A 26794-nucleotide genomic window follows, 5' to 3' on the forward strand; every position below is an offset into this window, starting at 1 on the left:
GAATAAACTGGTTTCGATGTTACATTTTGTTGCATCAGTTTTAACATTATGCTTTTAATTTCATCCATTTAAACTTTAAAATTGATGTTTTTTTTAAGAGATTGTATCTATTTTAATCATAAACTTTAAACTCAATAAGTGTATCAATTTAAACTCTCGGTTAAGTTTTCATTTTAATTCCCATTAGAAAGGTTGTTTACACATACCTAAAGTCACGTGTTACTCTATGATACATACTTATTTGTTATTTTTAAAAGAACAAAAATTGTGAATAAAATTATAGTAGACTTTCTGGAATGTTTTGATTTTAGGTTAATATTTTTTTTTCCCATTTCATTTATTTAATGGAGAGCTTTTCAAGTTTAGGACAAAATTATACTTGGTTCATTGGCTTTCAAATAGAATAAGGAGTGACATTCTCAAATTGGTCGCTAGTATTCATTTGTTCTTTATTTCTTGTTCATGACTTTCAAAATCACCATGACTAGAATCTTTGTTCTTTTCCTTATCCTTTGTAAACTTGTCGATGAGACAAAGTTAACTAGGACTAGTTCATTGTATTCATCCACGTTGCTCGTTTTAGCTTGCCCATATTTTACCCGAGCTTAAACTCCTCACCATGGTGAAATTATCATGACTATCACTACTTTCAATGAAAGGCGAATGGAAACACAGTCCATTTGTCTTCATGTGAGTTCTACTTTTGAGAGCCGAGTTCGTGGCTTTTATGGTCTCTCAATCTTGAATAGTTTAGTGTTTTTTTCCTTCTTTTGGTAAATTATTTTTTTTTAAAAAAACAAGCAAGTACATATCACAAAGTATGGAAAACCTTTCTAATAGATATTGGAATGAAAACTTGATCAAAAGTGGAATTGATATACCTATTCAAGTGAAGATACTAAAATTAAGAAGTCATACAACTTGCTAGCTTAAGGTAAAATGATTTTTCCAAGCGACTAAATCTGTGATTTGAAAAATTGAAGTAATTTAGATAAATTAATATACATAAGGTTTTACCAATCATGTCATATGGTTAAGATTCACCCATAATTGCTTGACTCCACAAAAGCAAAATCTCAAATAGACCCTAAAATCAACAAAATTGTTACTAAACCCAAAAAGAATGGGAAATTCTCTGCCAATGGAATGCAATATTGAACTGAAGAGATTAGAGGGAAAAAAAAAACATTACAATCTTGGTTTACTAATTCTCATGTGTTGAAATGCAGAAAAAATATTTCAACTGGTCTTCTTCTGTAGTTAGCTTTTGTTGAACTTCCCAGCTTGGCTTATCAACATTGGCCTTTCTTGTAAAAACTCAGAACTCTATCTTCTCTCTCTTATTCTTCTTCCATGATAATGAAGTTTGTACAAACTTGACCTTTGTTGGGATTATGGCAATGGCAGCAGAAGCTTTGGCCAGTTTCTGAGCTATTATTCAACTACTTTCCACTGAATTCTCAATTGTGTTAGAAAAAATAGCAATTATTCAACCACTTCCCTTCTTTCCTTTTCTCCATTGTTTCCTTTTTCTTTGGTTGTCTTTGCAGAAAATTCCTGAGCAAAGTATGCGGTCAAAACCGGAAGGGCGAAGGAATGGCTGGAACATGTAGCAGTGGCCAAGAATAATGGCTATATGCCATCTTTTTATTGAGAACTGATCTTCAGGAGGGAGGAGGTTGTCCTCATTCGCTCTCTCTTTCTTTTCTTTTCAATGGAAAAAGAATTGCAGATTATCTTACAAAGTTGAATATCGATGCCGGTTGCTTCCTTTTACCATCGAGATTGTGAACTTCCCCACGACTTCCAACTGTCCCGGTAGTTTCGTCCATTGGCACTTCTCTCAAATGGAGAGCCATAGACATTGGATGATCTCCTATTGTTACTGCCTCTGTTGCTTTCCTTTGCAGCATTTCTCATTTCCTCTTCAAGATCGTACTGCGATCTCTGTAAAGAGGAAAAAAAAGAGTATTAGTCTAGATTAAATGAACTTATAAACAACAAACACTAATAATTTACTGCTTAACGAGCTGTGTTTACATGATTTTTACTAGAACATTTCCTTGGGTATGGAAGTAATAAGATTCTTATCAACAACAAAACCAACGAGTTACAACAAACTAGCTGCACCATAAGAATGGAAGTATCAGCACCTGTTCTTTCATTAAAACACGTAAACAAGACCAACAGATGCAATGTAGATCCAAACCCTGAGTCAGTACATCCGAAACTAAATGGATATTCAAATTGCAAATTTTAGGCAGTCGGTTCTTCCTCATAGGGAGTATCAGCACCTTCACACCTGTCTCTCTTTCTCTCTCTCTCAGTCAAGATAAGAGTGAGGAGACCTTCATATCTGTCCCCATGACTACTATAACCCATAAACAGGGGGGAGGAGGAGGGGGAAGGCACTAGTTTTTGGTTTTGACGACATCAACGTCCAGAAGCAAACAGCCATGTGGCTCACACAATAGTTTGTACATATATTGAGTAAAGAAGAGCAAAGAGGCTTTGTTCAATGTATTGGTTGTTCATCAAAATTCAACAAAGTTAACTTCAAGTTTTACATATGAAGTTACAAACCTTACTGGAGTCTGAGAGCACAGCATAAGCCTCTCCAATGAGCTTAAAAAGCCTGTCAAAATCCCTATAAACGTCCTGGGAGATATCTCGCCAGAGTTGTCCATCATGACTGCTGTCACCTCTTAAGAACAGACCAGCCTGAACTCCAACAAACAATGGGGCGGTGCCATAGTGGTATCGTAAAACGAGTTAGAAGGCCTATTGCATATCGAAAAAAATAAATTACTGGCATAAAACACTTCCAAACCTTGTCAGGATGATGCTTGAGAGCTGCTTTACGATATGCCTTTCTAATATCAGATGCAGTGTCAGTTGCTTTAACTCCCCTGGCATGAAAAATTTGCAATTGTGAATTTTAAGGCTTCCAACCATTTAGCGATCAAAGGGAATACAAGCTAAATAGAAATTCTTGAATGAAATGGAGAGAACAACACTCTGTCTTAGAAGAAACAGAAGAGATAAAACACAAAGACCATCTGATTGTTATTATTTATTAAAGAATTGACCTTAACATTCATACAAGGAAATAATGTCTGAAGAAGGCCGAGGGAAGTTTATAAAAACTGTTGATTAGGAAATTGAAGAATCAGAAAAAAGCAAAAACTTACAAGATAAGGTAAAAATCCAAGGAAATTTCCTTTTTGGCGGCTTCTTCCATTAAAGGCTTATTCCTACGAGCTTTCTTTAATTCTACACTGCCAGCAGATCTACTAGGCGTGACCTTGTCGTCAGATTGATTTTCAACAATGAAGATATATTTCTTGAGATCACTAGCTGCTTGACCATAATCTCTGATCATCTCATGTAAATTTGCTCTTCTAGAAAATGCCTGGACAAAAAAGCATTTGTCGTTTTTTCTTTAAAAAAAAAAAAACCAATATATCAAAATCAAAAGAGACGTATACAAGGGAGGAAGCAGAAGCCTCCAGCCGCTAGCCACACAACAGAATATTGGTCAGACAACAGAGTTAAGATCATGCTAGCTCAGAGAGACATCACAACATAACTAAAGATTTGGTCATGAAAACCTATTACCATAACTACTACCCCTATTACCATAACTACTACCCTACCAAGCGAAGGTGGTTGCTGAAAGTCTACGATCTCTATGATACCTTTCTACTTGTTTATGCCCAACCTAATGATTCTATTCTTGTGGGTAATAAGGTAGTAGAAGACTGCAAGATTAGTAATAAATAATAATAACCTTCTGTTCAAACTGGATTTGGATAAAGCTTATAGCAGATTTGAATGCTGTTTCATGGATGTCTCCAGGCTAAAGGATTTGATGGTAAATGGCAAAACTAGATCTATAGGGGCATCTGTTGCCTTAATTAATCAATTATTCCAAATAGGAGACAAAGGAAAAAGCCTTCAGTCCCAAGGCCAACACAGGAAAACTCGGTTTCTCCATTTGTCTTTCTAATTATTGCACTATGATGCCTTTGAAGGACTCAGAAAGCGAGGTGCTGGATATACCTACATAACATTTGGAGCATATTACTTCTAGCTGAAAAGCATAGACTTCCAAACAATTTTTGGCAAAAAAAACTAATGAAAAGAAGCAGATGTGAAAGGTCCTCCCATGCCTTTGAACAAAATATATAGTAGCCTGGACTGGTGACTAGGTAAGACATCTTTTCTGAATTCGATAGGAATTAGCACCCTCCATAAAATATGTATCCAGGTCAAAAGACTCATCTACTTGGGTTCCTGGTTCTCCACAATGCAACTAGAGGAACCTTTCTGCAGTCTTTTGGTCTTCGTATTACCATGCCAACCTCCCCCTTCACAATTTTTATACAATTTCGTTTACTGGCTACAGCAGTAAGGTGCACTCCGTGGGAAACTTGGTTGGAGAAAACCATAAGAACTTTCTAGGATATAAGAAGGGATGTTTTTCGGTGAATATTGTTTTGGGCTTTTCTTCATGGGCTTTTCCAGAAAAAGCAATTTTGTAACTATGATCTCTCTTGGACTAGTTCCAATTGGAGAAACTCCTTTTAACTCCATTGGTTCCATAGACCGTTGACTGCTTTGTATGAATCTACCAAATACGGACTTGGGCCATATAGATCTAAACTTGTTTTGAAAGTTGTTGATTCTTCTGCATGAATCTACTATATAAAAATTTTGTTAGTAGAACAATCACAGAAGTAATGTACAGAATCTCTCATCTATGCAAGAATCGTGTTCCATTAAGGAAACAAATATTGCTACTTTAAACATCAAGTATTCCCATGTAGATCAGCTCAATGAATCGCTGATACGTAGAGTTGAATACTTTTAAATGAGAAAAGACAAAAGGACCTACACAAACGACAAGCCTAACAAGATAAATAAAGGCTCCAAACCTAAACAATAAGGAGAGAAGATAATTACAAAAGTCTCAAACATCCAAAAACACACATTCAACTTGGTAACTGCCAATACCTCTTCTCACAACCTCTCAAACCCATGAAAATTCTCATAGTTCCTTTCAAGCCGAGAACTCCATGAGACAACAGGACAAAAAAATGTAATACATTCTTAGAGTAAATATAACATACTGTATTGGTACAGAACTTTGATAATCCTAGATCACATGATGCATTATTAAATGGTAACAGTCAACCAATCTCTTCTACCAATACTAAGTTTAAGTAAACAAGAAACAGTTCAAATTCAAAAATCAAGCTCCACGGAAAACAATTATTCCAATAGCATATATGTTCATAAAAGCCTACCTTTGAGTAATTTTCATCAAGGGCAATGGCCAGATTACAATCTGATATAGCATCAGCAATCTGAACCAATGCTTGGTATGCTGCAGCACGATTGCATAAACAAACTGCAGTGAAAGATCTGGATTCAACATTTATAGATAATGCAACTGTATAATGTTCTACTGCTTCAGTATATTTCCCTGATCGAAATGCTTCATTCCCTGCACTCTGTTATTTAAGACCATGTATAGATCAAGTGGAAGATTGTAATTTATAAACCCATGCATACACAACATATTACATAGATATGATTGCACCGAAGAATTATTAACTCTGGCATAATTTGAAAGTTTCAGGTTATTCAATATCAAATGCTTTAAATGTCAATTTGAAGAAAGGTCGAAGCTATAAGGACAGTTATATTGACAATGGGGACAATCTTTAAGATCAGTTCCAGAAAGCACATGATCAAGTACCTATTCAGAATGGGTGTTCATGAGCGCTATAAAAGAACCCCCATAAACATCATACTTTAGTAACTTATTCCTCACACCCTCGAACCCACACAGCTCAATTCATGCCAAAGAACTTATGAACCTCCCTAGTACTCAACATCTCCACAGACAAGATACAGGATAGAAGATACACAACCAGTCTGGATCATGTAAAGGGTATTATTAGCCAAGTCTAGAGCATAAAAGCCTAACTGGCTAAATCAGGTACCATGGAACTGTACCACATTTCAGTAGTTCCATTCAAAAACCCCAAGACAAAGATCTCAAGATTGGTTTAGCAAATACAGTTCAGTTCATGGCATGAATTTAATAGTGCTAATTAAACATTCAAATTTGCATGTTGCATACCTTACAATGCATAAGCCCCTGTATCGTGTCTGCTAATGCGAGGGATGATTCCAAACTTTTAATTCTAGACCTGCATGATATGATAAACATTAATACCAATATCAAACAACTAAAAGAAAGGAAGATCCTAATTGATTTAAAAGTGCTCAGGAAGGCTATATCTCACTTTTCTTGATTATACTTTTCTTGCTTAATTTTCCCAACTGTTTCAAGAGCAGCCTCAAATTTTCCAAGATAGAAAAGAGCTTTGGTTATCAAGCACCATCTCCACAACCTAGCAAGTGAATGACTTTGACATCCAGAAACATCTGTTTCAACAATAGCACTTTCTGCAATACAATTTTTCTCTGCAAAACAAAGACTCTGCTCACACAGCGTAATTGCCTCTTCATACCTTTGGAGCTGCAGGAAAAGATCGCAAGAAAAATATAGGCAATCTCAGGGTAGAGGAATAAAAGACCACAATTGTCTAGTAAAGGCCGAACCATCCATAACATAAATTAAGACATTTTTGAAAGGGAAAAGATCAAACTGGATTGTACACAGTAGAAATGATACAGACCATAAAGAGAGCTTCAGCCTTCATTTCAAGTAATTTTTCTGAATACAGACTGATGGATATAGCCTCAGCAATCAAATCCAGGGCACTGAGAGCTGCATCGTCAGTTTTCTGTTCCATAAGTTCAGAAGAACGCCTTGTATATTCGGCTACTTTCTGTAACAAAAGGTGCCCCAACAATCATCAGAATACAGTGGAGAACTCTGTTAACATGAACCCAAGAGCAGACTGAAAAAGTGGGCAATTAAAAGGTTGAGAGGGAAAAACTGTCTCCACTACCCATGATGATGTAAGAAGAACTAACCTAACCAAAATATGCACTGGGTTTGCAAGTTAAAATGTTGGTTTGGGTCATTTTGTATTTCTTTTAACTCTCATTTTAAAAATACATGGGATACATATATACACAGACCACAGCCCAGTACCACAAAAATACAAAATCCAGAGAGAAAGGAGAACTATGGCCTTGAATGAGGGGGAAACAAACCAGCCAATGGACCAATCCAGTTTTTCAAAACAACAAAATGTATGATGCGAATAGAACAGTTAAGAATCAACGAGAATAGAAAGTTTGCCAATAAAAAAAATATATTGAAAATAAAGACAAAAATGACCATTCTTTAGTTCCCATGTAAAGAGATTTGCCCAATGAATATAGAAAGCACCATAAAATTCTAGACCCAGACATAACAAGTACATCAATGAAGTAGCAAATATTGTAGTTGTGCTGTTCACAATTCGAATTGCAGTTCACAAAAATGTCAAGATTTATTAGTAGATCATAAAAATTAAACAAAAAAAAAAAAAAAAAAAAGATATCTCCAATTTCACTCTCATCTACATCTCCGACCTCATCTCCCCCCAAAAAAAAAATAAAAAGAAAACAAAGCAGTACGTACCTGAGCCTTTTGGAGGCCATCAGCTGCTTCAATTATCATCCTCCGATCTAAACATATACCATCTCTAGATTCCAAGCACTTGCTAAAATATTGTAATGCATTTTCAGTTCCCCCAAGAAGAAGATGACAACTGTGAAGGGAGAAAAAATCTTTAGAACATAAATATAGATAAGTTGAAATTGACTAAATAGTGCAGATTGTATTGTATTGATACATAAATAAATAATGGTAGGAGTGATCATTGATTAGATTAAGTACATTTCTCATGATTTAATGGGGAAGAATTTTCTCTTGCTAGGTGCTTAAAAAAATATATCTATGTGAAACATGGAAGTATATTAAGACAACTTTGTAATAAAGTTTGCAGAGATAATTAATTTCCACGACCAAGGCTAATATCCTTCTCAATAAGTTGGTGCTGAAAAGTAAGTGCCCTAAGTAAGTTCCTTGGGCTCTTTTGATGAACATACACCTCTGTTTCTTATTATTAAAAAAAATTAAAAAAAAAGAAAAGAAAGATGAAAGTTAAAGACTGTCTATGGTCCGTCTTTTAGTTTTAGAAGCCTTAATATTGATGATGTGATCCAAAATTAGTTTAGAGAAGTTTAGAAATTGGGTTTTATCCTCGTCCAGGTGCAAATTATGTTTGAGAGAGGTGGAAGACTTGGACCACTTGTTTCTCCCTTGCTCTTTTGCTTATAAGCCCCGGGACTTTATTTTCTAGAAGCTGGGTTTGATGTTGAGTCTGAAATTGAAGGGCAAAGCTGAATTTTGGGTAGCTGTGCCACTAGAGCGCTAGTGTGGCATTTATGGACTGAACGAAACAACAAATCTTTTCAAGATAAGTCTCTTCAGTTAGATTCCTTTTGTAATCTTGTACACGACTCGGTGGACCTCTTTACATTCAAAATTCATTTGTAGCATCTTGAAGATTATCAATGATGATAAAGCTCTTGTCATATAGTTAGCCCTTTGGAAGGGGGTTTCTCTACCCTGATCCCTAGGTTGTTTTATTTTTTGATATATATGTATCTGCATCGTTTCTTATAGAAAGAAAAAAAAAAGGATAATTAATTTCCATCACAATAATTAAAAAAAAAAAAAAAAAAAAACCTAGACCAATTTGGAACCAAAAGATAGTTAAAGACCATGAGAAGATATACTAGTAAAAGCAGGTTCACACTGATTAATTCGAATACAATCATGCACTTAAGCAAAGTTGAGATTGCTTGTTTACTTTAAATAAAACATACAAGGAAATTATACCATAATAGATAGCTCGTTCTGCATAAATTGTCAGAATAAATTTATAAATAGAACCTCAAATTGCACAATAAAACCCTTACTTTCCAGCCCTGACTTGAACTTTAAGAAAGTTTGGATCTAATTCAGTAGCCACCCCACAATCTTCCAAAGCTTCCCTAATCTTTCCAAGCGACATTCGTGTGGCTGCACGGTTGCTGTAGCAAAGCATGAGAGAATTCAGGCGAGATGCAAATCCTTCATTACGTGGGACAGAATCTATCCCCTGCGTATAAAGATCCTCAGCCTTTGAAAGTTCCCCATTTTTGTATGCCTGGTTTCCTCTATGACAGGGTTAAAAGAAAATTTGTTTAACATCAACTATATAAAATGGAGCGAAGGATGTGATTAAAATCCGTGAGAAAAACGATGATAAAACTGGTCTATCTGGAAAGTACCTAAGTCGCCACTTCTCACACGTCTCTTGAATTGCAGTAGAGAAAGGATGCTCTTGCTTAAGCTCTCCTTCTGTTTCCAATTTACCTGAAGCCTCTGAATGCAACGATGAACTGGCAATGGATGAAAACTCAAAAGATGGTCCAAACTTAATATCTGGACTTGGGGAGATGACAAAAGTATTGTGATTAGATTTCTTCTTATTTTTCTTTCTGTGCCGACTCTTTGTTCCCAAAAAACTAGCTTGGATGGAAGAAGATGCAGAAAATGTAAAACTTTTGCCGCATATTTCTCCTGAATCTGCCTTCTTATTGCAATTGTTTTCTAGTGTATCTGAGCTCAAGTTGACACCAGCCGTAGGTTCTGTAGAAACACCACAAACAAAACTACTGCTACAGCATTGCTCGGTTTTGAGACTAGAGCAGACTCTTTCATTTCTAGAATCAAAACCTTCAAAACTGTGAACGGAAATCCCATCTCTATGATGCCCAAAACTTCCCTCGCTGGGCTCATTATATTTCCAGATACCATCATGTGCATCTGTAACTTTTCTTCCAGTTAAAAGAACATCATTTTCATTGGTACAGACTGTAGAATTGGTCGTCCAAGGTGCAGAACTATTGACCAGAGGGGAGGATTCACCAGGCACATCTCTTGGATGTTGATCAATGGATATAGTTTCCTGATAGGGGGAGAAATCCATAGGGGCGTAAGATCCAGGAGAGTCCAAATTAATTTCGGAACTGCCATCGTCCTTTGACACCTTATCTTGCCATTTAGCTTGCCTCAGATTTCCCCTTACTTTCTTCTTCTTAGTTTTGTTCAGTTTACTCTTAATACTAGCTACTGAATTTCGATTGAGATCTGAGAACAGATTTTCTTTGAAAGACAAAGGGTCCCACTGTGGAATTTTAAATTCACCGGAAGTATTTAAATTATTTGAGGCATCGAAAGGACCATGTTCATCATTTTTTCCAACTTCGTCCAAATGAACTTGTGAATTATCATTTGATTGACATGGAAAGTCAGCTGATGAGAATGATGATGGTGTTGAGGCTTTTTGTACATCCAAAGTATCATTTACACAGGGTTGAGGAGACTGACACTCATCACAACTTGCAAAGCATCCTGACAGAAAATTAAATGGCTCAGCGCTAGAACCCTCAAAAGCAGAAGAAAATTCACAACCACTTTGAAGTTCAGTTTTGCTCTTGCCACTATTTTCAGGATTATCCTCAAAGGTCCTACCAGAAAAGCCTGCCGGAACTTCAGAAGAGAAGGAGGTATTATTTTTGGGACATCCATTAGAAGAACCAGATGGCTTGTCACAACAGTTAGAGCTGGAAGAGGTCTCAGCAAAGGTAGCATTTGAACATTCAGGTTTTTCACAGCCATTGGTATTCCCAGAGTCATTGATGTTCAGATTATTCATCTCATCCGGGAGTGTAAATAACGTCTTTGGCCTCCCTTTCAGACGCCTCCCTTTCTTTACTTCATTTAAGCTGGAACTTCCAAATACAAATACATCTCTACCCTCTTCACAACTAAAGTTAACATTACTAGCTTCTGCCTTCTGAAACTCTGCTATACTTTCTGTTTTCATCTTGACTCCAAAATCAGAAACAGAATTTCCTACATTAGTTGTTGCATCAAACCAACTGTCACCAAAAACAAACTTTGAATCAAAAGATTTCTTTAAATAATCATAATTTCCAGTTTCAAGATCGCTACAACTATCAGCAACCCCCTTCCCCACAGATTTATCAAGTTCTCCTTCTTGTGCATTTACCGCGGATGCCAGATCAATCGTTTCAGCAACTGATACAGACTCCGCATTGTTATTCATGGCATCGGTTGTTACAGAATCCATTTTCATTTCACCACCACCAGAGTCGAGCTTCTCAGCATTCATAAAATTATCCCATTTCCACTCTGCTTTGATCTTCCCCCCATCATCCGCTACAAGGTTTTCACAATTTACGCTAGACTGTTCACATTTGCCGTCTGAAGTTTCTGAACTCGTAGCCGAGTTACTCAGTTTAGCACCAAATACGAACACTTCATTCTCAACCTTCCCACAATCCAATTTCTTATGCACATCGCCAGTGGACACTTTATTCCCAGAATTCGAATTATCATCCCCATTCCCCCCAAACACAGAACCGCTACCAAACTTCAAAGAACCGCCTAAAAACAAAAACCCATCATTCGAACTAACCTCGCAAGAACCAACTTTCGACCTCGCATGCTGCGATGCGACCCGCTTCCTGACTTTCGTAAGTCTCGGCCGCGATCGAGCCGCTCGTTGAGAATTGGAAGTGGACTTCAAATCAAGTCCACTCGGATCACTAGCGCTGAAGGAGTGTGGCTGATGGGGTTTAAGCTCAACATTTAGGAGTGTGGCTGATGAGCATTCGGGTGGTGGGGAAACCGCCGGAGATCGTAATTCCACCGCCGGCGGCGACATTTAAGGAAGGAAAGAAATGGCCTGATATAAAGAAAAAACGAAGGTTTAAAATCAAAATTAGGGTTTAGAGCTTGTGGGTATTTGGAAATCAATCTTGTTAAGATTGGGATCGCGTGGTTTAGGGTTTATTCGCTAAGAAGAAGGAATGGAAGCAGAGAAAGAGAGAGAGAGAGAGAAGAACTCGAAAATCTGAAAGCTTACATTTCTTGATTTCTTGATTTCTTCCAATACAATGAGAAGAAGAGACGTGAAATTCGGACACGTGAAATGGACAAAAAGAAAATAAAGAAAAGTTCAAAGTTTTGAAGAACGTTTTGCTTAAACGGCTACTTTTTTTTTTTTTTTTTTTTTTTTTTTTTTTTTTTTTTTTTTTTCTTTTTTCAATTTTAATTTTACTTTCCCAGAAATTTGAATTTCTAACCTTTTTTAAGTTAGTTAATGTATTGAATTATTTACTTAAATACTAAATTAAAATACGTTTAATATGAAACCCTAATTTAAATAGTAGATTATTTCGACTCTCTTTGATGATTGTAATTATCTAAAAATGATTTTATAAAATTTTAACGTTTTGATGTTAATATTTGATATGGACAAGATCGGATAGTTTCAAGTGATATTTAAAAAAAGTGTCGTGCAAGTATCATATCCTCTAATTCCAATTTTACTAACAAAGATCTCTTTAAAGTTTGCAACCAAGTAAATAATATAAAAAGATCAAATATGGTTGTTCCTTTGGGAAGAAAAGAAATAAGAAAGGTAGTAGGAAAAAGAAAAGCAATGTAATGGAGATAAAGAATAAACAGGAGTGAATCAAAAACTCTTTCAACCCTCGAAAAATCGTTTGGTTGGAGATTTTTTTACATGAAAATTAACATAGGTATCTAAAACCTATGTTTTTTTTCACAATTTTTAACACTTTGCTTGGTAGAGATGATAGTCAATTCGATTTTGTTGATTTTGAGGTCAACCAATAATCAAACTAAACCAATCGATTTTATAAAGGAGATATTAGAATCGATGTCCAATAAAGAACAAAATCAATGGATTGATTTTTATTTGGTTTAGTTTATTATCTATTAGGTTATCCATTTTTACATTTGTTTTCTTCCAAATTTTAATTTTAATTTCTACTTCTGTTTTGAATTGGTCATTTTTATTAATTTTAAATTAAAATTGGTCCCTTCCTTTTTTATAGATTGAAGTTGGACATTTTTTTTTGGCACTTTCTAAATAAATGACACACTCTATAATAGTTGATATTTTTTCTATACAATAAATATATATGCATCATAATGTAATTAAAACACTAAAAGATACCTAATGTTATTTTTAAGAGTTTATATACCTGCGATTTGGTTCGTTTTGATTGGTTTATCCAATCAAAATCCGATCTGAACTAATACTTTTTGGTTCTTTAGAAATACAAACAAATTTGTCCAATTTTATACTAAAAAATCAAACAAAACCAGGGGATCGTGGTTTGGATTCATTTGGGTTTTCGATTTTTTTTTTTTTGGCACTTTTATTGCCTAGGAATAAGCAATTTTCATGTATTCTCATTTTCCATAGACAATGTTTTCTTTTCTCTTCCAAAATTGTTGGTATTCTCTTTTCTCCTCTCGATCCACTTTTCATTTTATAAATAATTTCATTTTAAATATAGTTAATTAATTAGTTAATATCAATTTAACAAAATTAATATAAATATGTATTTTAATAAATCAACTATAATTTATCAATATATTTACTTAACTTATTTTTACAATAAAATTTATTAAATGAATGCAATTACTTTTTAGATAAATTAATATATATTAGCTAACAATATCTTAAATATATTTAATTAATAAACTAGAATTAATTAAATTTAGTTATTTATTGAGATCAATTTTAATTTGATCCTTCATTGTGAACATATAATTATTAGTGTAATTGTTTTAAATGGTAGAACTATTGAAAATATTTTCAAATATAGTAAAATATCACTGTCTATTAATGATAGACTACGATGGACATATATCAAGGTCAATATCTATCAGTGATAGACTATGATAGACATCACGTCTATCATAGTCTATCACATATAGATACTAATATTTTGTTATATTTATAAATAAGTTGGCTCATTTTTTTAATTTGAAAACAACCCCTATTATTATTGATTGATTATAATTAGTCAATTATTTAATGTGATTATTTTTAGGGATGGTTGGAAAATGGGCAAAATAAGTTATATTAAGCCCGTAGCTCAGACCTTTTAGTTTTGAAAAATATCAAAAAAAAAAAAAAAAAAAAAAAAAAGGCCCAACTCACGATTTTAAATGATAAATGTAAAAAATACCTAGATAAACCTGACACTTGATACACTGATACTTCTGATACACCTGATACATTTGATACACCTAATACAATTGACGCGCACTTGATACACTTGATACCGCTTGATACACTTTATATACTACTGATAAACATTTGATACCCTTTGATACACTTGATACACAATTGATGTACATTTGATACACTTGATACAAGATGTTGAGATTGACAATTGGACGATACCGACGGTGTAACGACCCGACCTTTCGAGTACTCAGACAAGGTTCGTTACGACATAATGCACATTTTCATTTAAAATTTTGACCGTCATAAATTCGGTGAAAATACGAATGACTATTTCAAACCGAAATATTAATTTGATAAATATATCAAATAAGCAACATATTTAATTGGGATAAAAAAAACATTTAATAATAATAATAATAATAATAATTCAAAATAAAACAATAAAACATATCACCTATCTACAATCTTGAGTAAAAAAAAAAATCTAAATAAATAAAAAATAAAACATGGATGGAAGCGTTTTCTAATATCCCCATATGGCTCTATCACGGGTCCCGTCTGTTCCTCGCCAGTCCATTCCTGTCATTGCTTGAAAGAAAAACATAAAAGAGGAAATGATGAGTATAACAATACCCAGTAAGTAATCCGCTACTGGGCCCTCTAGGTTACTTTTAGCTAGTTTATCTAGGCATCAGTTCACACCCATCATATTAGTTGTAGTGATCCCGAAAGGATCACATATCAGTCGTAAACGTGATCTTGAAGGAACGCTAATAGCTATAAAAAAGAGTTATTATTCCTAGCTTAATTTGGACTCGTTATTGGATTTTATGTGTTTATTTTCCTATTTTGTAGGTACCAAGCAATCAAGAGGTAGAATTAATCATTTGTGAAGAATGGGGTTAATTTGAAGCAATTTGGAGTTGATTTGAGCATCCGGGCTTCAAAAGAGTTGAAATTACCAAAATGTCATTGAATACCATCGAGTATTCTATATTTTTATTAATGGCATCGAGTGTAATTGAGTATAATCAACCATAAAGTAATCGAGTAAATTGCCATCGAGTACAATCAAGTACCATCGAGTACCATCAAGTAATGCTATCAAGCATCGAGTAATTAGCAAAAAGGCCATTGAGTAAAATGTTATCGAGTAACCAACATCGAGTATCAAGTAAAGGATCATTGTGCATCGAGTATCGAGTTGAAGACAGAATGCTCAGCATTGCAACGCTGCGAAGATTTCTATAAATACCTTCCTTCGTCTTTAGGTCAAAATATGCTAACTTTTGGAGGCTGAATTGATGGAGGCCGAAGTTAAACTTTATTCTTCTTCCTTTCCCTTCAGAATTTAGTATCTTTAGGTTAGTTTTTTTTTTTTTTTAGTTGTAATCGACGGATTGGATGTGTATCTCGGATTTGTCTATGAATTAAAAAGTAACTCCTATCTGGTTTATTTTGAGCAAGAGCCCTATGTTTATTTTCTTGAATGTTCTCTAATTAATTTAACTAAATTGTTGTAAACTGGGATGATTTCATTAAATCTTAATGGAATTTTTATAAATTGATCTGACAAATTAATTTATCAAAGTTCTTGTTTGCAATATCGTCATAGCTTATGCAATATTGATTGATTTAGTTGCATGTATTAGGATCACATGTTTAGGGTCTAGACTTTTTCTGACCAAATGCATGTATGCCCTAATATAATATATTCCAAATAAATCATGCTATAAGATATGACTTTTCTAACTTGTAGTATGTCTCAATAATTGAACCCTTTCGTAATGCAATTCATTTTTAACTTGTATGTCACTAAGAAGGAAGAGTTGTAAATTGAATTATGCTAATTTGGTTTACAATCAAATTTGGCTAATTGGACTATTAGACTTTCTAATAAGTTGAGGGGTTGACAGATTCAGTGTAATTAATTGATACCTAACAAAAGAAATTGCATAGGAAACTCTCTCTTGCTCTAGAAATTAGATAGACTCATATTCTAGATTACATTTACCTTTTTATCTTAATTTCACACACATATCTCTTCCACATAAATCCCCTTATTTACCACTCTAGTTAGAAAATTAACTTAACGAAACAAATCATGCTTTCCTATGAATCGACTCGGACTTACCACTGTTGCTACGTTTCAGTAGTAATAGAAGTAGTCGGCATATACAAGTTTTCTTTTGATCAAGTTTGAAGTTTATTAACGATATAAGTTTCAGGCTCTGTCAAAAATGGCATCGTAAGTATCGAGCTATTATTCTTAGCTTAATTCAGACTCGTTATTGGATTTTATGTGTTGATTTTCCTACTTTGTAGGTATCAAGCAACCAAGAGGTAGAACTAGCGATTTAGAGCCGATCGGGATTAATTTGAAGCAATTTGGAGTTGATTTGAGCATCAAGGCTTCAAAGAAGTTGAAATTACCAAAATGTCATCGAGCACCATCGAGTATTATGTATTTTTATTAATGGAATCGAGTATAATCGAGTAAATTGCTATTGAGTAATCGAGCATTGAGTATCCAGTAAAGGATCATCGTGCATTGAGTATCGAGTTGAAGATAGAATGTTCAGTGTTACAACGTTGTTTCTAGCGTTGCAATGCTACAAAGATTTCTATAAATACCTCATTTCATCTTTAGGTCAAAATATGCTGAAAATTGAGTTGTTTTTCAATAGAGGCCGAGGAGAGGCCATGACTTTTTCCTTTTCCTTTATGTTTTCAGTATCCTTAGGTTAGTTTTTGTTTTATTTTCGGATATGGACGTGTGTTGGAACGTATCTCATTAGTTTGTCTATGAATCGAAGAGGTAATCATTTCATTTAGTTCTTGGGTCGAGCATTCTTGTAATTTGATGTGTTTTCTGTTAAACTGTGCTTTAAATTAGAATTGTGTTTTCTTTGAATCTTGCATGATTTAGATTTGCTTTTGTGTGTTGGACTGACGTCCCTATCATGATCGCATATCTTAGCTAGTAAATTCAAGCTTACATGTATCCTTGTAATCGTTCATGCCTTGAGTTTACCCTTGTAGCATCGATTAGATGAGCATGCTTAGATGTATAGGCTAACCTTGAATCTTTGCATCACATATTTAATCTAGATTTAAAGAATAAATTGATTATTTGAACATGGTTTTTCTTGATAAACATAGTTGAATCCTGAATCTTAATGCATGTGTTTCTAGTTCTTTATGGCTGCTAAGGACCCAATTGAATTTAGGAGCATGTAGGTTAGTTAGGAGACGGTCTTTCCAGCCTTAATTACGAATTAGGATGCTTGATTGGTTTCAAATTAATTGATTGTCGGCCTTTGTAGAGATTAGTTAATTTGCATCAATTGGGTTGCTATGCATGCATAATTTGATAACATGATATTTTGGCGGAAACCAATGATCTAAATTACGTTGAATGGCTACTTGATCTGAGAACTAGATGAATCCATTACCGTTTCATATATCCCTTGCAATTTCCTTTTTTTGCATGTTTTCAATTTTAAAACCTAAAAACCAAAATCCTATTTTTACTGTTTCTCCACGGTCAAATCTAACCCAAAAAGAAATTAATTCTTCTTTTCTATGTAGTTTGACCCCACACTTACCACCATTGCTATGTTTTAGTAGTAATAGGAGTGGTTCGATGATTTTACAAATTTTCATTTGATCAAGTTTGAAAGCTTATTAACGACGTAAGTTTTGGGCTCTGTCAAATACGCATCAGTCATAGTGTGTAACCCGAAGGTCTACAAATTAGTCATAGATATGAACCTAGAGATATTCAGTCATGGTGTGTAACTCAAAAGTCCACAAATCAGTCATAGACATGAACTCGAAGGAACATGAATTAGTCATTGTGTAACCCAAAGGTCCACAATCAGTCACAGACATGAACTCAAAGGAACACGAATCAGTCATAGTGTGTAACCCGAAGGTCCACAAATCAGTCGTAATGTGCACATATATAGTCATATGTGTACACTTGCCCAAATAAGAAAAGTTAACAAGAACCCTAAAACTTAGCATGCATCAATTTTCATATAACTTCCGTGTTATATTTTACAGTCATTTATCTTAGGGGTAAATTTTTCAGTATATCCTCATTCAACAGTACGTTCATCATGGTCAAAACAGTCCAATCCAATCAGTCAATGTCATTAAATCATGCAGTTCAATCAGTCATAATTTATCAGTCCAAACAATCTAGATTAATTAGCAAATCAGTCTTAAAAGTCTCAAGAAACAGTCTAAGTAGTCTTAAGTAAACACTTCAAGTGGTAGGGACAACGGATTTTAAGGCGAATCAGTAGAAAATCACTCACCTCAATATAAATGAAGTAATCCAACCCTCTTAGCTTGAGGAACTTATTAGTATAAATCCCAAATTGAACTCTTAGTCTCGATTTATCAAAATAATGTCCAATTATTTAAAGATAATTTAATGAAAATTACCTGAAAAATTCGAGATGTTATATTCTTTCCTCCTTAAGAAACTTTCGTCCTCGAAAGTTTTAAATCAAAACAAATATTTGCATATTAAATCCTTACCTTGACCTTTTGTCCCCAACTACCTTCACTTAAATTACTCTTTTTATCTATATATTTATTTTAAAAACCTATTTTCCCTTCTCCTTGAAAAAACATAAATAGAACCCTTAAATCCATTGGATTCCAATCCAACATATATGCATAAATTCATATCTCTTCCCAAAATTTCAATTTCTCAAACTTCTACAGAAAAATAAATAAATTCAAACTCCAAAATAATTTATTCAACTTCCCTTAAATTAATTCCAAATTTTCATATCTTTTCAAATTAACGCAATTGTGGCTCTAAAATCTTAAATCCAAATAGTTCAATTATCCCTTCCAATTAATTTAATTGTAGTTCCAAACCTAAAGTTGAAGGGAGTTAAAACCCAATATTTTCAAGATAATTAATTCAAATCTCTACTCAAATGAATTCACATTAACCAATATAACTTTTTCATTGATCTCAGTTTGATTCCAAATTCAAAAAAAAAAAAAAAAAAGAAAAAAAAAAAAAAGAAAAAAAAGAAACTAAACTCAATAATTTGAGATAATGGACTTAAAGTTTCCTGAAACTTGAGATGTTACATTCTTCCCATCTTTAGAACTTTCGTTTTCGAAAGTTCAAATCTTAAAAAAAAAAAAAACTTTTGATATAGTCTCCATCGTGTCCACTTGTTTCAATTGTTTCATCAATCTAAGTGAATAAATACTTCAAACTTTAGTTACCCGTAAAGATCTATAGCTTCTCTCCATTTAAATAACATCTCCAAATTCTGAATCAAGACAATTGAAGTCAAACCCAAATGCTCGTAAACATCCAACAATTCTTAACTTAGAAAGCCAAACCAAACCTAGTCTTTGATCTTAAAATATTAATTTCCCTTACCTACTCAAAACAACAAAATATTCCTCAAATACTTTTATTTTCCCTCTCCCTTATCTTTTCCAAGATCAATAAATCCAAGATTTTTTTTTTCTTTTCCACTCTCCTAGTGAAATATATCCGCATCAAAATATGTGTCCATTTGAAACCTCTTCACAATTTACAATCCAACCACCTAAGCAAGCCATATTTTCCCCAAACAATGCATACTACAGTCCAAAGTTCCAAATGGTAATGAGAGATTCCTCCTTTATACCAAAACCAACACCTTGTATCCACCCATATCATGTTTTAAAATCCAAACCATACTTAACTACTTGGGAGTCTTGAACATATTAATTTCAATTTATCTCTCAAATTAATAAAAAAATTTCTTAAATACTTTTATTTTCTTCACATTTATCCTTGTTTAACCCAACAACTTGAATGTGCACTTTTCACTTTCCGAGTGAAACAAAATCCCTAAACCAGGACATGTGACCCTTTATAATCTTTTCCAAAAATCTAAAATTCCATTCCAAACTTGGAACTTTAGTAGGGTATTCCTCGCAAGATAACATTGCTTTTAAACTCCAAATACTTATCCCTTCTCTTGACATAAGTAATTAAACTTGAGTTTTCATTGCAACAAAAACATAGTTCAAATCCAAGTACCCTAAGAACAATTCAATCCAACAACTCGCTTTCTCCCATTTAAAGCCAATTATAACTTCAACCACCTTGACCTTCCTTGACCAGTTCATCTTACTTAGGTCTTCTAAAAAGTTCCCCATACTATCGCTTTATGCTTCAACTAGTAATTCTTCTTCCTTCGAGGCATGTTATATGAAGATCCAACACCATACCTTACTCGGTCCACCAACTTTGACACCATGAAAGTGATCGTGACCTATTTATCCTTTCAAAATTTCCTTGTAACATTTTGACTCTAATATCTAGTAATCCTTAATAGAACTAAAAGTCTCTTCTTCACCTCTTTCTTATCTTATAAAGCAAATTTAATCTCGTACCTAAAAACATGTGCCTTGTGGTAAAGTTTCTTGTAGCATCACTAGTTTTATTCTCGTAATGCAAAACTTAATATTATTCTCCCGTAAATTTCTAATTCACCTACCTTATTCTATGGCTTAATAAAATACATCATTTTCTTTCTTTCATGTCATAAGTCCATAACACTTCATAGTTCTATCAAGTTTCAATATCCCTGAATATAAATATATATCTGTTTCTAACAGTCTTTCCATGAATTAAACTAACGCCAAATGACCTTATTATGATCATTCTTTCTTTCCATAACACCAAAACAAAATAGTCATCTCATATTAACTTCTTTCAGGTCGTTAAACTAGCAATGAAAATCAGTCATGTTGGGATTGGTGTCCTAATTCTCCTAGAGTCTCGTTGTTTTGTAAAGATACACATTGTTCAATGAATAAAATAAGTGTTATTTAATTTTGGCATTTACTCATATCCAATAAACAAAGCTCCTTGGTTATCTTATGTGAACTTAAGAATGTATGTGTGATATACAAGTGGATCATACCTTAAGTGATAACCTAAATAGTTTTGTAGTATAAGGATTAAGGTGGGATACCTGATCCTAGTGACACTACAGATATGACCCACTTTGTAGAGGTTTGCAAGTGTTGTAAACTACTACAGATGGTAGATCCTAACCATTCATGTGGAGATATGGAGCAGGGGTGTCCTATACAAAGAGTTTGTATAAGACCTGGCCACGAGATGACTAGACTCTGTATATAACGCCGTTGATACTAGAGACTTACATCTCACCTAAACGATCATAGGTGATACGACCTCAATCCTGAGTGTTTTGGGAACTCCTGCCTTTGAGGGTGGCCCTTTGATTAGTATAGGTGAGAGTGGCCAAATTGCCAACTCAACATGCCTACCTTTTTGGGGACTTGTCTGATCTGGGAGTTGGGAACTCAATCCATAAGATGGAATTCACTCATTTCTCGAAGCAGGGATAAGTAGAGAGATTTCTCCCATAAGGGTTGATTCCGGACTTGAACATAGTGGTCACAGCTTCTCTTTGGAAGAGAAGACTCAGGCATAGTAGGACTATGACTTATGTTCATTAGAGCGATCAATGGTACTTAAGAAGACAGATGTAACTACAGGGGCATAACGGTTATTGGCCCAGTTGTACTTATAGCGATCTGTGAAAGGTTGTCGCACTACTGATTGGTTAAGATGGACACATAATATATCTGTGGTAAGGAGAATTTAGCTATCGGTCTTTAGTGGAGTGCCGGAAGTTAATGGATGGTGGATCCCGTGACTAAAGAATTTAGTCAGTTATTCACGTACCGTTGGAGTTTCGAGCTATGGTCTATGAGGTTCCCTTAGTAGCTCAATGGATTCAGTTGAGGATCAGTTCTTGGTGTTGATTTGAAATGTTCAAATTGACAAGAGGTATTTTAATTGTATATGATATAATCGGTTTGATGTATGAGATACATCTAGTGGAGGATTGATGTAAATGAGATTTACATTAAGTACCATAGAATAGAAAGAGAACTATGGTTTATATGTTTCATGAGATGAAATATTAAAACTATAGGTTATAAATATAGTATGATAAGTTGATTATCATTTATATTTATAATAATATTAATTATAGGATAATTAATTTTTTCCTTTTAAATAACCAAAGTAGTGGGTGGTTATTGAATCATGGTAACCGTGAATTTAAAAGAAAAATGGGTTTCCTATTTTCAAAGAGATTTTTTTTTTACAAAAGATTGAAAAAGTTTTGAGTTTTCTCTCCGCGCAAAAGAAACTTACGGGGTCGTCAAGTAAATACAAATTTACTAAACGACGGCTGGGCGAGCTAAACGATTGTGTAGAGTAGAGCTAAATGATCGTACAGTATTTGCTAAACGATCGCTAGCCCAAAATAAATGATCGTGTAGAGTCTGTAGGCGACAGACCGAGCTAAACGATGAGCTAAACGATCGCATAGCTTTTGCTAGACGATTGCTTAGCTTTATCTAAATGATTAGGCATCGACCTATACGATAGGTCTCCGCCATCTCCCACTTGCCCAGTCGTGTATGCGATCGGTGTTTCCTCCTTTGTCTATCTCATACCAAGTCCGAACAGAGCCCACCATCTGGATTCTCACACCGAGAATACCAAGGTCGCCTTATTGGTGGTGTCAGACTCAACTCGACACCATCGAGGTTTTCTAGAGGCCATTCGTATTGCGGAGGAGTTTGTGACCGAGGAGATTATTGAAGACGAGCGCGAAGTGTTCGTGCTGTGTTGTTGCGGTGTTTTGGTTGTGTAGAATGAGTGTAGCGGTCGCACAATGGAGCATGGAGACGCTTCTTCGATTGTTCGTACAATTTGCTCTTTATGCATTTGTATTGTTCATGCTATAATTTCTGCATTTGAATTGTATAGCCGTTTGTTTGAAGTCGATTGTAAATGTTATGTTCATTTATGATTGTGATTTGGAATAATCTTGTTTCGATGTTCATGGAAATCTTGCTTTCGATTTCCTTCAAGTCAGTATATAAAGCTTAAACATGAAGGCTTTTAAACACATTTTTCATAAAATATTTAATGAAAGAATGTACTTGGCGAGGATAAGAAACACAAAACCAAGACTTACATTGTAAGTTAGTCTACAAAACCTAAAACATAGGCTCTGAGACCAACTGTAACAACTCGACCTTTCGAGTACTCAAACAAGGGCCGTTACGACATAATGAACATTTTCATTCAAAATTTTGACTGTCATAAATCCAGTGAAAACACGAATGACTATTTCAAATTGAAATATTAATTTGATAAATAAATCAAATAAGCAACACATTTAATTGGGATAAAAAAAATTTAAAAATAAGAGTAATAATATTTCAAAATAAAACAATAGAACATGTCATCTATCTACAATCTCGAGTAAAAAAAATCTAAATAAATAAAAAAAACATGGGCAAAAACATTTTCTTATGTCCCCATATGGTTCTATCACGGGTCTCATCTGTTCCTCGCCAGTCCATTCTTGTCATTGCCTGAAAGAAAAACATAAAAGAGGAAAGGATAGTATAACAATACCCAGTAAGTGACCTGCTACTGGGCCCTCTAGGTTACCTATTAGCTAGTTTATCTAGGCATCGGGGTACACCCATCATGTCAGTCGTAGTGATCCCGAAGGGATCACATATCAGTCATAAACATGATCTTGAAGGAACACGCATAAGTCATAGTGTGTAACCCGGAGGTCCACAAATCAGTTATAGATATGAACCCAAAGGAACATGAATCAGTTATGGTGTGTAACCTGAAGGTCCATAAATCAGTCATAGATATGAACTCGAAGGAACATGAATCAGTCATAGTGTATAACCTGAAGGTCCCAAAATTAGCCGTAATGTACACATATATAGTCATATGTGTACACCTGCCCATATAAGAAAAGCTAACAAGAACCTTAAAACTTAGCATGTATTAGTTTTCATATAACTCCATTGTTATATTTTACATTCGTTTATCTTAGGGGTAGTATATCCTCAGTCAACAGTATATTCATCATGGTCAAAACAGTCCAATCCAATCGGTCAATGTCATTAAATCATGCAGCTCAATCAGTCATAATTTATCAGTCCAAACAGTCTAGATTAATTAGTCAAATTAGTCTTAATAGTCTCAAGAAACCATTCAAGTAGTCTTAAGTAAACAGTCCATGTGATAGGGACGACGTGTTTGAAGGCGAACTAGTAGAAAATCACTTATCTCAATATTAATGAAGTAATCCAACCCTCTTAGCTTGAGAAACTTATTGGCTTAAATCCCAAATTAAACTCTTAGTCCCAATTTATCAAAATAACGTCCAAATATTTCAAGATAATTTAATAAAAATTTACCTAAAAAATTCGAGATGTTACAGACGACTTGATCTTGATTTAGAGCGACGTCGTTTTATGGAGAGAGATTGGAATGGTGTGTTGTTACCGACGAGAAATGAAGATCAGATGTTGAGATCGTCATTGTATGGAGAGATCATTGTGACAAGATTTGATTTAGTACTATTGATATCATTGAAATATCAATAAATGAATACCTAGAATATCAATAAGATGAAATACACATTCTCTACTTGAAAATAAGTTACTGATTATTGTTTGATCTACTACTGATATACTTGAAACATCAGTAAATGAATAAACTTGAAATATTTATAAAATGAATGTTGACTGTTATGCGATACTAGATAAACTTGAAATATTCATAAGACCGTACACTCATATTTTACTTAAAGTAATTATTATTGATGTTTGATACCCTAGAAATAACCGTAAAATATACTCATATTTTACTTCATATTATTACTAATAGATGTTTGATATACTTCAAATAAGTCTATCAGTTGATCTAGAGTGCTCCAAGATTCCAAGTGCTCTTTGTATTTCTTGTAGAAGAATCCATGATCATGGGTTGATGAACAACCTGCTTTGAAATGGCTTGGCTCCAATAAACCTAATGCAGTTGTGTATGTTTGTTTTGGAAGTTGAGAAGAAGAGGACAATTAATATAAAGAGAAACACTTGGAGAGATGTGAAGAAGATAATGGGGAAGGAGAAAAAGCACGAAAAAATTAGGAAAAAATGCGTTTTATGTTTCTTAAAAGGATAAAAGTGGAATACAAAATAAATAAATAAATGTAGAATTTGAATATTTTGATATATCTCTAAATGGTATTGCAATTTCTCTGATTTATTTTGCCATCCATTACAATTTCCCTAATTTTTATTACTTCATTCACTTTCAACCTATCATATTTATAAAAATATTTTTCAGTATTCTTATTAACATATCATATTTTTTTTTTATTTTTTTTACTTTTTTATATAAAATATTGTTTATTAAAATGTTTTTATATTATTTAATTAAAATTAAAATTATTAATGTTGAACTTAATTAATTGTAAAAATGATTAAGTATTAGATTATAATTAATATGATGTCTATTAAATATATTAATTGGTCAATTTGAATTATAAATTACTCAGATAGACTCCTATCAGCATCTATAAGTGATAGACTTTGATCAGTTTCTATCACTGATAGACATTTATAGACTTCTATCAACCTCTATCAAAGAAGATTAAAATTTTACTATTTTGTGTAAATAATTCCCCTTATTTTTCTATTTTTGAAAATCTCCCAATATTAAATGATATTTATTCATATATTAATAAATCTATTACAATTATATAAGATTGTCATGCTTAATTTCATAAATTAAATACAAATATAATTTGTGTTCATAAAATTCTGATAACATTTCTCCTACACAACCACAATCATTTTTTATTTTCAGACATCCTATTTCCACGTATTCGTTATTTCCAAACATTTATAAAATCTTAAACCAAACGAACCCAAGAATTGCACCAATACATCTCAAAGGTGCTTGCTTAACTAGTTGAGCACTCTTTCAAATATAGAGGGGTTAAGTAAAATATGGTTGGATTGTGCTTACACTCACCCTTTTATACACGTAACATCATGAAACAAGATCAACACCTACCATTTGGAGCCTAAGTAAACACATATGTCTATGACTAATAATTAAAACTTATAAATAAGCATGTAAGTCTAAATGATCCAATAGGCTTTGTCCTATGTTTAAGGTAAAACAACAAAGTCTTATGTTGGCAATATTTCCCTCACATTGATCTCGACAGAAAGTCTAGGCATTGAAGACTATACAAGGCAACTCAAGCTCATGAAATGAGAGGATCTAGAGGAGAAAAATCAGAAAGAACGAATTTCTGGGCAAATATCAATTTATATCTCTAACAAGGATTGTATCAATTTAAACGGTAAACTAAAAATCGAATCAATTTAAATCTTAAACTTTGAGGGTTGTATCAATTTAAACTCTGAACTTTGAGATTTATATCAATTTAAACCCTAAACTAATAATTATATCAATTTAAACTTTAAACTTTCAGGAGTGTATCAATTTAAATCCCGAACTTTCATAAATATATCAATTTAAACCCTAAACTAAGAATTTTATCAATTTAAACCTTAAACTTTGGGATGTATCAATTTAAACTCTGAACTTTATGATTTGTATTAATTTAAACTGTGAACTAATAATTATATCAATTTAAACCTTGAATTTTCAGGAGTGTATTAAACCCTAAACTAAGAATTGTATCAATTTAAATCTTAAACTTTGGGGTTGTATCAATTTAAACTCTGAACTTAAA

At 33.6% G+C, this 26794-nt stretch overlaps 1 protein-coding gene across 1 annotated transcript; it reads right to left on the minus strand.

Moving 5' to 3' along the window:
* Nucleotides 1-965: 965 nt before the first annotated feature.
* LOC120073225 lies at nt 966-12053 on the minus strand. Its single transcript, XM_039025940.1, has 11 exons — nt 9310-12053; nt 8956-9195; nt 7610-7739; nt 6714-6866; nt 6318-6553; nt 6152-6221; nt 5310-5516; nt 3192-3412; nt 2831-2909; nt 2584-2721; nt 966-1947 (listed from the first exon to the last, which is right to left on the minus strand). The coding sequence occupies exons 1-11, from the start codon at nt 11772-11774 to the stop codon at nt 1774-1776; spliced, it is 4113 nt and encodes a 1370-aa protein (XP_038881868.1). The 5' UTR covers nt 11775-12053; the 3' UTR covers nt 966-1773.
* Between the last annotated feature and the right edge of the window lie 14741 nt (nt 12054-26794).

This window comes from Benincasa hispida, chromosome 3 (genome assembly GCF_009727055.1).
Source record: "Benincasa hispida cultivar B227 chromosome 3, ASM972705v1, whole genome shotgun sequence".
NCBI lineage: Eukaryota > Viridiplantae > Streptophyta > Magnoliopsida > Cucurbitales > Cucurbitaceae > Benincasa > Benincasa hispida.

Bases quoted from the DNA above. Each gene is read 5' to 3' on its own strand.
- LOC120073225 (XM_039025940.1), bottom strand. From the start codon at position 11,774: ATGTCGCCGCCGGCGGTGGAATTACGATCTCCGGCGGTTTCCCCACCA. The intron at 6,222-6,317 runs GTGAGATATAGC...CATATCATGCAG, and splicing joins GAAAAGTATAATCAAGAAAA to GTCTAGAATTAAAAGTTTGG. The intron at 2,722-2,830 runs GTTTGGAAGTGT...GTTGGAGTTCAG, and splicing joins TCAAGCATCATCCTGACAAG to GCTGGTCTGTTCTTAAGAGG.